This window comes from Gobius niger, assembly GCF_951799975.1.
Source record: "Gobius niger genome assembly, chromosome: 15".
Classification (NCBI taxonomy): domain Eukaryota; kingdom Metazoa; phylum Chordata; class Actinopteri; order Gobiiformes; family Gobiidae; genus Gobius; species Gobius niger.
Window position 1 is genome coordinate 7,176,346 of NC_136866.1, and position 12,351 is coordinate 7,188,696.

The following is a 12,351-nucleotide window of genomic DNA, read 5'->3' on the forward strand; positions in this document are numbered from 1 at the left end:
CTGGCGTGGTTCTTGTGTTGTGCAGGTGCTGTACCAAGCAGTTAACTATCAAATGGAGCCTGTTATTACCGAGAGCGGTCCACAAAGCGATGAGGTCGACGCTACTAAGGTAGGTGTGACATCGAATCGGTTGCGTTTGTGATGTTGCGTCCTAATTTCAAATAGAGGGCCGTGTCTGCAAACACTCCTTTCAACAGTTCTTTCAACCAACAACAGGTGATTGAAAATGCCACCTCGACTACAATAATTTCCCTTTAATTTGTGCTGACAGAGAAAGCATTGATCTACCTCCCAGAGAAATTGTGCAATGCGATACTGACCTGTATGAACCATTCATGGCTCTCTAATGATAAAACAATTCAAAGCAAAAAACAATGGTCAAAAGTTCTCAAAATATCATCCATAACAGGAACCCTTTACAGGCTTCTTTTTATGTTATGATGTCACAGAAACGCAACACCTCGTATTTCTTACTCCTAGGTTGTTGTTTTTTTCTGTTTGTTCTTGTATTTTCCAATCCCTGCATATTTAATGAGCTGTAAATCCAGTGTTGAGGTTGCTCAGCCCCCTTTGGGTTATTTACGGCGCCTCTTCCTTGCACAACGCTGCCGGCTTTACGAGGCCTTGAGTGGGCGTTAATGTTTCATGACTTTGCATTGTGTATGGATGGGCGCTCATTGGAAGCTGTCTCTGGTCATTTTATTGCTGTATTGACGACTGCACGGGGAACGCCGTCGTGTACAGGTTCTCCGGATGCTGCACTGGACACGTGTTCATCCATTCGAGCGAACAAAACAACTCCAGGGTGTGTGTGTGTGTGTGTGTATGTGTGCTTTTTGGTTGCTTTCATCGCCTGACCCTCAGCCCCCCGCCACATCAAACATTAATGAAAGGCACTAAACGATTTGGCGCTAACCCACTGGCCCCCCGAACGTGATACAAATGTAGTTTCAGTTTCCAATCGCCATGGAAACTGCTCAAACACAGTCCCATCAGTCTTTCATGTTTTCATTTTAAGAGGGGAAAATATTCACTTAAAATGTCGTTTCATAAATATTTCATAGCAGAACGATGAGCAAAAACTGCCTTGTTGTTAAAATAAAGATTTTGTGGGAGTGAATTACTGTGTATCCGTGTTTCTGTGATGATTTTCTTAGATTGACTAGATATAGCAGTGATTTTATTACTGACGATGCCTTTTGAGTGATGTTTCAAAACTTGTATTGTTGGCAAAATGCTGTCCTTGTTGGAGCTACTGTTGTGAAAGTCGGGGTTGGTAGTGTGATTAGGATGTGGATATATTGGATGGTTTTAGCAGAAAATAACCCTCAGTGTCAAGTTTTGGCAAAAGGAAATGCTGTATGTTTTTGCTACTGAGCTCATTGTAGTTCCCCGGCGTAGTGTACAAACAAAACAGTGCTGCAGCCTCAAACACAGCAGAGACCCTTGCTCTTATTAAAGTGCTTCTTCTCAAGTACCTAATTAAAATTAAAACACTACAATGTCCCTGTTCAAACTAGAGCAACCTTTGCCTTATGACTGTCCTTTTGGTGTAGCGGTACAGATAGAGTGATCAAACAGTCTTGCAAGCTGCACTTATTTGCAGAATTGAACTTTTAGGAGGCAGCCTGTTAGAATTTATGGATTTCCATCTAGTACAACAGCGCAACAGTCATTGGCAGGTTTTCGTAAAAGGCTACGGACAAAGAAAGTAAGATACAAAATAAACACAACACTGCAAACCAGTAATCTTGTAATAATCTGTTAGTATAATATTGTAAAAGCTTTTTCTTTTGAGCGAGTGAATTTTTCATTTTTGATCATTTCCAGCTTTTAGTTGATGCTTATTTAAAACTTTTTTTGGTTGTGGTTTATTCCTTTTGTTAGAGCAAATATTTTTAGGTTCTTCTTGGTGTTGGTGCGTAAAGTTGGAGAACTTTCGAACATTCCAGTAACATAATTAACCCTACACTGACATGTACTACATACTGTATTTATGTAAGAGCCTTTTACCTCTTACCTGCATAACTAAATAGGTTTACTGTTCTATACATTTCAAGGACTAAATCTAACACATCTGTTATGTTTTCTGTGTGTTCTTTTGATCTTGCCCCTTTGGTCCAGGTCAGTCCCCCTGTCACGGGATCTCCTGTGGGAAAAGCAGGTGATTTACTGCACAGAACCACAGCCAAAACCATGGAGGTCCTGACCACGACTGGCCTGACCACTAAGGCCGTGCTCACCGCCGTCAGTGACCATCGCTGGTGGAAGGAGTCCATTAACTACCTGAGGCCGCAAGTAAGAGCAGCACTGTCTCGAAGCCATGCTCCTCTTGCGATATACATTTCCACTGTACACTAATTAATGGTCCAATCACAGCCGTTTGGGTAATAAGTTTCTTCTTAAATAATGCTGTATATTTTGATTCTGCTGAAAGCTACCTAATTCTGAGCTCTTTCTTGAGCCTTTGTTTTATTTTTGATTTGTCCTTTGTCAACCATTGCTTTGTACTTTCGTATGTTGCCATGTTTGTTTTGATAATGAGAATAATAAGAATAATGCAGTCTTATATAGAGAGCTTTTCCAGTCGCTTTACAATTTCATGCATTATTCAGTGACTCCATACTTAGTGATGTTAAGCTACTATTGTAACCACAGCTGCCCCGAGGTAGACTGATTGAAGCGAGGCTGCCGATCTGTGCCCTCCGATCACCACCAGCCACTGACTCTCACACGACTTCACACCAGGCTTCCTGTTGTTCCCTTAAACAGTCTCCCATCCAAGTACCAACCAGGTCCTTCCTGCTTGGCTGCCGAGGTCTGATGGGATCGGACAGAGCAAAGGCCGGATGATGCAAACTAGAGCTGTCAAAGATAACGGTTTAACTCGTGATTATTCAAGAAAAAATGAATCCATTAATTATGGATTCATCACATCAGATGGTTTTATCTAACATTCCTGTATTTGGAGTGATGCCATGTAGGACACTGAGCAAGTGGCAGCAGGTCAAATACTTCATACAAAACATTTCACCAAGTTTAATATAGGCTATGTTATTAATAATAGATAATAATCACATTAAGCATTAGTAATCATTTCAGGGTTAGAGTTAAGGCTAGGATTAGGTTTAGGGTTGGCTATGAATAAGAGTATTATTAATGGCCTATTAGTATGTTAACCGATAAAAGTATAATTAGCAGTGTGTGAATACTTTACAAGCATATTATTAATGTTTATTAGTACCTTATTAATACTAAACGAACACACCTTAATATAAAGCGTTACCAAACTCTCTGCTATTAATCTTGATTCAGCAAAAAAGTGTGATTATTCAGCTTGCGAGATGTTTCTTTGAATGGGTTTTTGGTTAATCCACTTGACAATCCCGCCAAGTGGAACTTAAAGGAATGAGGCATGGTTTTGGGAAAAGCGTTAGCCTGCCTGACTTCATAAACACAGTTCATGGAAGTTCCTCTTTGGCCTGATTTAGCTTATTTGCCCACATGACAACATCAAAAAAAGGGGTAAGCTCCCTCGAGGTGTTTCTAGAAGACACAAGAAGCCTAATCATTGTAAATGTAAAGGTGCAGCAAATACAATGCAGAGTATACTTATTGTATAGCCTTGTGCATTATAATGTTGAGATTATGAGCCCGATAGCCACTGTATAGGTTTATGAAGTGCAAGTACGCCAATAGAACTGACTTAAATGTTATGTTTCTCGGTTAATAGTTATACATGTAATCCCAAATGTCTTTATAACTCTATATTATTCCTAGATTTTATATTCTCCATCTAAAAGCAACCAATCAAGAGCCAATCTCCTGCATAATTAATCTCCGCTCGTGCTGAATATTTTAGCTGCCCGTCGTTTGCCGCCGCCGGCCTGGTCTTGGTGGTCGGCGTGTTGGAGATTGATGGTGTCTGGGGTCTTGGTGGAGATTGCGGCGGGAAAGGCCTGATGGTGCCGCGGTTTGGAGCTGGCGTCTGAACGTGGAGACAGACGGAGAGGGATGACAGGGCTGTGGGCACGTTGTGAAAGTTTAATGATGTTTCGATGGCTCCGCAGGGTCACAGCGCTGGAGCCACGAGTCGGGAAGGGGCGTGTGAGAACTCCAACCTGCAGCGTCAAGGCTGTAGCCCCTTTTATCAAGATCTCATTGATGATCCCTATGTCGACCCGGTAAGTGGCTGCGTATCAGGCCTCATTATTTCCTCTTCCTTTTTACTGTGCTGCGGCCCTTATTTCAGCAAGTTACCCAAGGACACCTTTTCAAATTACAGAGAAAATTGCCTGAGAAGGTTCATGACTTTAGGCATTTAATTACGCTTACCTTCCACGAGTAAAAAATAATGTTGAGCCAGAATAAATTTTTGCTTTGGACTAAGTAGTTAGCGTACTAAGCAATTCAGAAGTACTCTGAGGATCTCGGAATTAAGAAGGCGCTGGGTGGATGAAAACATCACCATTAATTACCCCTATATTTTATATACATTTGAAAATGTTTATGTGTTCTATGTTTTACGGACTATAAGTCACTCTCGAGGATATGTCGCACCTGCCAAAAATGCGTAATGAAGAAGAATAAAAAAAAAATGCTGTATAAGTCGCTCCAGAGTATAAGTCGGACAAGCCTTTGGCATGAAGGCGTAACTGTACCGTTGACAAGCCTCTCCCGGCAGCACGTTGTTCAAGCTCTCATTTGCGAACTCGTTCCTCTCGCTGTGGCCATCGAGCTTTTCGCTGCGATTAGCTTTTTTTGTTTTCTTCATTGCAATAAGAGTAACCTCCGCTTTGCGCCAGTCACCCACAAGTTTCTCGCTCACTCCCAAACTTTACAGTTGTTTTAATTTTGAGTGTTACAGCAAGCGCTTTATTTGTCATTGTACAACCGTACAGAAGAAGTAGATACTGGTACACAAGCCTAGAGCCTCTCTAGCGGATGTCGGTGGGAAAATAACAAATGTTAAATTCTATGTTTTTGATATAGAAGTCGCACCTGAGTATAAGTTGCACCCCCAGCCAAACTATGAAAAAAAGTGTGACTTATAGTCCGTAAAATACTGTACTGTTTAGAGTGTCATGAAAAATATGTGGAGTGGCATAGAACAATAGTAAGACATGCTATACAAGCGTAGGAGCCACTGTGCCACAGAGGACGAGGTGGGACTGTGCCGATGGCGTGATAGACAAGTTGGTGGACAAGGTTAGACAAGTGCGAAACAAGGATGGATGAGATTTGGAATGAATACATCAAAGGGACAGCATGTCATATGTTTGTATAGGGACGATGTATGAATGTAGAAATTAAGTTGTCTCACAACGACACAAGGTGATTTTCTGTAGCAACAGAGTTTGGGATAAATATTATAAATTGAACATTGCTCCAATAATACAGCAGTAGTAATTTATGCAAAGGCACTGAACGTGAATGTCTAGAAATGCTCACGTTAAATATTATTATTTCTAAAGCACAGGCATTTGACCATCAACAGAAGAAAAGTAAGAAAAAGAGTCCTTTGACCTTTATGCCTCTGTGCTCGCCGCGGGCTGTGACTGAGCTTTTTACTCCCAGGCACAAATCATGCGGATAGCAAAAAGAGTGGACGCAAGTGGAAACAGAGAGGAGCAATATATCTTTTCGCATGACATTTTAATAGGCCTCTCCAAATCCCCCTCGCGGTTCACTCTCAAGCATTCATCCACCCTCAATCATCCATCTACCAATAACTGTTCAGCAGCGCGTCTGTCCATCTCCGACCAGCTGATCAATGCCATCGTTTTTTTTACTTGAACACTTTGGATGAGAGGGGGAAAAAAACAGGCTGAATGAGAGACAAATGTGGCTTGACAGGATGATGTATCGAGAAGCTAAGATGGACAGGAAGAGGAGTGTTGCAGCTTCAGGGCAGTATAGCCTCATCTCATCTGTCACATTTTTATCTGTTTTTGGGAATCCCCTCAGTTCAGTGATAATATTTACTGAAAGGGCCGTTTCGTTCTGTCTTGATTTTTTTTTTTCTTCTTTTGCAGAGCCTAGATGTCTATTCATCTTACAAAGAAGTGCCGCGAGAGACTTTTGCCGAAGTTTTGTTAAGGACGGGAAAGCTTGCCGAAGCTAAGACTGAGGGGCAGACTCTATTCCCCGCCACAGAAGGTGAGCTTCTTCAACCTATTGATTCAGAAGATGTAAAATTACATCAACCAACCTCTAAATCACTTGAACTGATTAGGTTTATTACAATTACAATTATTATTGTTACAGGGATAGATAAGCCAGAGAAAACGTTGATTTGGGGTATAGTTCTTGAAATAGTTGAATGTGGCACACACACAAGGAAATCATAATTTAAATATTTGCAGTCTTAGCAATTTATGAATTGCTATTAATGATTTTAAGTGTCTTGGTCAAAAAACAAAATATCCAGTCTTTATATGGAAACTTCCTAGTTTAGACCTCGTATCCTGAAATGCACTTGCACCTTATGTTAAAATGAACTGCTTTATTATTAAAAAAAACATAATGCAAAAGAAATACATAATGGACCAAATTATAAAGCCATTCAGAATTACTGGTAATTTTTTTTTTTTTTTAATTAAACCCTTTTCAACCATCTACAATAGTTACACACACACACACTATCAGCGAGTGAATTTCTCCTAACATAATGTATGCAGCTAATCTTTTAAACTTTCAAGAGCTTGTATCTAATTAAAACTTTGTGCTCAGTCTTTGTAATGCTCCAGTATTTGCTTCCAGTCGCTATCAGCGCTCTGGTTCTGCCCTCTGCCTTCCCCATTCATCTCACAAGGCCGTGCCATATGTGTTGAACCGGGGGACGACGCGAGAAAGAGAATAGCCTCATATTGATTAATTAATGTGAGCCCACGCGTCCCATGGCAACGGTAAATAATGGCACATCACCGCAGAGATACCAGAGAGATAGTGGAAGTCAAAAGCATCAAGGCCCCGCGGCGTGATAGATCACAACTGCTCACAAAATCGATGGCGCTACAAAAATAAAGCGCCTTGTTTGTGGTCATTGCGTCTCGGCGCGTGTAGGGCACACTCTTACGAATACCGATGCGCTTGCGAACGCAGTCCCAGATACAAATAAAAAATGGGACGCTGAGTAATAGGCGTCCAGGTGTTCAAGTTGAAATGTTTTGCAATGCCATAAAATGATTTACTGGCTTCCATCCTGGTTCCCCCAAATAAAAGCTTCTTCGTAGCTGCTGGGATAGTTTCCAGTGTTCTGTGAACCCCAAGATAAATGACTGAATACAGTGATTTGGTAAATGTTAAGAAATGGAATGAGTCAAGAAAATACCACTTTGTTAAAATAAGCAACGTTGAATGGATATGTATTAATACTTGTCCAACTTAAAACACTTACATTTAAAGCATTTGATTATTGATTGCACATTTCATAAACCAAATATTTAGAGTTTCATAGTTATGGGAAAAGCCCTACAGTTTATAACTGGCATCTCTTCAGCCCTTTCTTGGTCGGGCGCCCAAGGCTTGATAAGTCACATTTTAGATACATTTTCTTTGGGGCTGAACATTTTGGACAGAATCTGCAAACTTTTTGGTTCATAAAGTTGAGTATAAGGACACAATTAAAATCATTTTTGTTGAAATAGATTAATTAGACAAGCCTTTTTGATGCATAAGTAGCTCTTGGTCGCTTTTGTTTCATAAAAGTACCTCATTGTGTGAAAAGATTGGAGACTCCTGGCTTGCAATAGTTAATACAAGTGCTTTGTGTTTCAGGTCATGTGTGTTGTCAGATACTGAAGGGTGTTTAGGCAAAACATATGATGCGATTAATCACAATAAATTAAATTTAACGCGATTAATTATGTTTTCGATTAACGCAATTAATAATGATTAATTTTGACAGCCCTAATATGTATACAAGCTTAGTATGTGGTTGGGTTTTATTACACAAAAATGTTATGTATTCATTTGGGGGCAACAGTGGCGCAGATGGTAGAGCGGGTCGTCTCGTGATCGGAAGGTCGGGGGTTCGAATCCCACCTCCTGGTACACTGTCGTTGTGTCCTTGGGCAAGACACTTCACCCACATTGCCCCCAGTGTCTGCGTACATTGGTGTATGAATGAGAGTATGAATGGGTGAGTGGATCCTTGCTGTAAAGCGCTTTGAGTGCCTAATGTAGGTGGAAAAGCACTATATAAGTTGAGACCATTCATTTGCTTGGGAGAGCGCACATTAATGAACAGTTATACACAAATTGTAAATGGTGCCAGATTGTTGCAAAACTGCTCATTTACTGCTCATTTACATCTGAGGCAGGTCAAACAAGCAATACAACATATATACAAAACACAATATAAAAACTATACACATTTCATTTTAATTAAAATGAGAGTAGGACTGATTTACTTGAAGGAAATGTTTAAGTTGCTTTTTTAAAAGAGATGCAAGTCGGGCCTTCTCTTATATCTGTTGCCAGGCTGTTCCAATATAGACTTCCTCAGACAGTTTGTCCAAATGTTGTTGTTCTGTGTGGGATCTGGAGGAGGCTCTGGTGCTTTTATAAAGTAACATCTAAATTCAGTTCAGTTTCATGGATCAATGCTCATGTCCGAGGTCAAAATGAAAGCTATCCACGGCTTCTAAATGTGTAGTGACCAACGCCTCGAACAGATGACACCATTTTGGGATTGTCCCTGGATGTTAGATTGTGTTTGGACCTTATTGAAATAGGGGTTGTAACCTGCTAACTAAACGCTGTTCTAAAGTAGATCTCCCCTCTTAAAAGGCAGAGTTGCTCTTCGTCTGGTAACCTTCGATTAACAGCTTCCATATTTGCATGGTAATGTGCTCCTCTCAAAAACACATGGGATGAGGCCTTTGAAAAAATAATTATATTGATTCCTTTTTTCTTTTTTTCTATAAAGATAAGGCTAAGGTAATTAATGGCATTAGGGGTAACTCATTGAGCTGACTAAGGCCGCTGTTGCTGCCTCTGAATTGCTCTGGGGCATTAGTATTGGCCACATGGAAACCGGACCATAATAAGTTGTTTTTCACCTCGGCTACACAGGTGAAATGGCCATAAGTCACTGTCTCGCATGCTGCCCGCTAACTATGTGCCCAATTTAGCTGACACAGGCCTGCGAGTGTGATTGTATATGTGGACAGCTTTCCCGCCCGTCCTCTTTATCACCCTCCACTGTTTTTAAGCAGAATTACGGCTCACTTTTAAGTCAGGGGTTATCTATTCCGTGTGTGTTTACCCCTCTGGTAATTCCTGTCCTGATGCTATCGGGAGCTTTAGAGAGCCATATAATCAGCTCTTTCGGAGGTGTAGCTCATTGAAACCCAGGGGGTAAAGGGAGAGGAGAAGAGGTAGGCACTGCTTAAGAGAGCTTTTATGGCTTCGTCAAACTACTGCATCTCCATTGAAAGTAATGTGATTGTCGCTATGGAGACAGGGCGGTGCTGTGCAGTTCTCAAAGACCGAATCGCCAAATGATAGAGTTCAGGGTCGAATGTTATAAATCCAAAACCACAGATATGTACGCCGTTTTAAACTGATTTGCTTGAGACAAGTGGTGGTGGAACATCTCTGTTGGCTGATAAACACTTTATATCTTTTTTTCTTATCTCCATTGGTTTATTATTTTGTAATATGCCAGGAATATCCCAGAGTGTTTTTGAGGATACAGTCCCAAGCTCTGAAATGAAAATTAGAAACTTGATTTCCACTGTATTTGGCGACACAGATCCTTTCAAATACGACGTTGAACAGCACTTGTTAAGACTCTCTATAGTTTTAAATACACACTCGACCAAAGATAGACTGATAGACCACAAAGAAACTCCATGTTCAGTTCTTTGATTAAAGAAGCAGTTTTCCCCTGGTTCTTTTTACAAGCGAAGAAATGAAAAAAAAACAAAAAAACAAAACATGAATTACTGTAATGATGGCTCACAAAGTGTCAGATGTGTTTGGATTCGCTTGTATGAATTCCTTTCTAAATACAAGCACATAGTTCTATTGACTTTAATTGAAATATTAAAAAAAGTGGTTCATTGGTTTGATAAAACATAAACATGCTCTGTTGATGTAAATAGTGCAGCCTTGAGCTTATATGTTGGACCTACTGCTCCATTTCAACATCACTTTTATTAGCCTTCAATGCTTTTCCTGCTCTGCTCTTTCATTACTTTTGTGTGGCCCTCTGCATTTTCCTCATCTATCTTGTTTATCTAAAAGTTACTGCGGAAACGTAAGCTGATTCGCTAAACGCAGGCCTACAATATCAATGCGCAAGCTTGACACGTTCCTTGTGATGCTACGGTTTTGTATGACGCACTTTGCATTACTTTAGCCATCCACTAACCCTTGTATCCACAGCCTCTTTAACAAAACATTTGCCCTTATGCTGACACACACACACACACACACACACACACACATTACCCCGGCCCGTTTCGTCCTACCCTGCAGTGTGCCACCTCGTCTCCCCAATGCACACGCTCCACTTTCCTCTGTCTGTTCGGGTTTGTCTCAGGCTCTCATCACCCGCACAGCCTTTTGTTCTCCCCGGGTCGAAGACTACAAAGTGATTCTGTCTGCTGCTGCTGCATATCTACTCTCTTCCCCTCTGGTTCCCTCACTGCGTTGTGTGGACTCACTTATGAACTGTGCGTTTATGCCAGTTGTTGACACAGAGCGTAAGATGAGCGAGCAGTAGAAAATTAATCAGTTTGGATCCTACACTCACTCTGGCATTAATGTAGTTTCAATCGCTTATAAACTACATCGCTTGAAAAGTAGACTTGTTCCTTCCAAATCCCTCTGAAGCTCAAACTTTGAAGAAGAAAATATATTACATCGTTGAAACTTTACTGCAGAGGTCTTGAGAGAGTTTGTCCATTGCAATAATACAGTAATGACTGGCACACCCATTGTTATCTAAATTTAAACACTATCAATGCAAGAACTAAGGCTCAATTTGACGACGTCCAGATGGCTATTTTTGACAAGTGTGATATCTATACGCTATTTATGCATTCAGTGGAGTAACTTTGACTTGCAAGTGCACTTAAATGGAGTCTGGACCTGTATGAAGAGCTCTTAATAGAAGGAGCTGTGTCCTTTGAATAATAAAAAGTGCACGGAAGGCTTCGTACACTCAACACCATTGACATTTAATGCAGAAACACTCGAAGGCATACGCTCATAATTGGCGACAGAGGAGCTGGACATCCCGGGAGGAATCACAATGAAGCTCCTTGACATTGTCTCTATGTCCTATTTTGCTGCTTTTCTAACCTACTTTTGAAGGTCCCAGGGAGCAGCGCATTTGTATTCATTCAACAAACGCGGGCCCAAACTCCTCCAAAAAGAGGAAGTGTTGTTTTTAATCCTTTGTGCCTTAGTTAAAGTCTTTCCACCCCCTCTTTCCAGTTCTGCTACAGCTGGCCAACGATGCGTTTCCCCGGGACATGATGCTGGCTCTGTCCTACTTACTGGCCTTGCCTCAGGTACGCACACACACTTCAGGTTTGGCTTTACTTATTTATAAGGAAAATTCATTCAAATGTATTCATTTTCTAGCATTATCCACATCGCCAAATTCGCTCATGCCTTCATGTTTTTGGAGACTTATTTATATGCTCATTCTTGTTAACAACGGTGAATATGATGATATGAAATACAGCCCGGACTCGGCAGGATCTCTATTGGCACCTTGATTTATTTTTATTTTTTAGATGAGCTATTGTGCCGGACAGTTTCTCATTACAGTGTCAAATCAAAGAGGTATTCTCAAAAATATCACCGCCATTCAGTACAAGTGATTTGTCAACTGATGCCACACGCTGACAGACGAGATTGTTGTCCTTTTGAAAGCGTCAGTACATGAGTTTAGTTTCATCTTTCTAAAGTTTCCATTGGTTGCAATTTTGAAATGGCTTACAATCTATCACTGAAGTACCTTTTTTTGGCTTAAGAACAAAGGTAAGTTTAGGTAATGGTTTTCATCAGCAGGACAGGGTTGTTTGGGTTGAGGGCATTCCACCTCTGGCCAGTGCTTCAATATTGGCGTTACTATCAGGTCTAACCAGATGAGCGAAAAGAAGCTTTAGTGTTTGTGTTTTTTTTTCTGATTTTTACATAAAGTGAATTAGTTCTGGGTAAAGAGAACACACAGTAAAAGTGTAGTACATTGTGTCCAAGTACAAGTAATGAGATCCCACATGAGCCAGCACGAAAATATTGGTCCAGAAGAGCCTGTTAACTCCTGATGTTTCATTAGGCTGATGTTACTAACAAGCTCTGCTCCTGATTAATAGGCACATGTAGGAC

At 40.7% G+C, this 12,351-nt stretch overlaps 1 protein-coding gene across 1 annotated transcript in view; it reads left to right on the forward strand.

Moving 5' to 3' along the window:
• nbas (NBAS subunit of NRZ tethering complex) overlaps nt 1-12,351 on the forward strand; it is a 189,008-nt gene that overhangs the window by 70,604 nt on the left and 106,053 nt on the right. Inside the window, exons 36-40 of the mRNA XM_079571869.1 lie at nt 26-109; nt 2,125-2,298; nt 4,071-4,184; nt 6,036-6,159; nt 11,452-11,528. Of these exons, the coding sequence (XP_079427995.1) occupies nt 26-109; nt 2,125-2,298; nt 4,071-4,184; nt 6,036-6,159; nt 11,452-11,528 (573 nt within the window). The remainder of the gene's footprint in view (nt 1-25; nt 110-2,124; nt 2,299-4,070; nt 4,185-6,035; nt 6,160-11,451; nt 11,529-12,351) is intronic.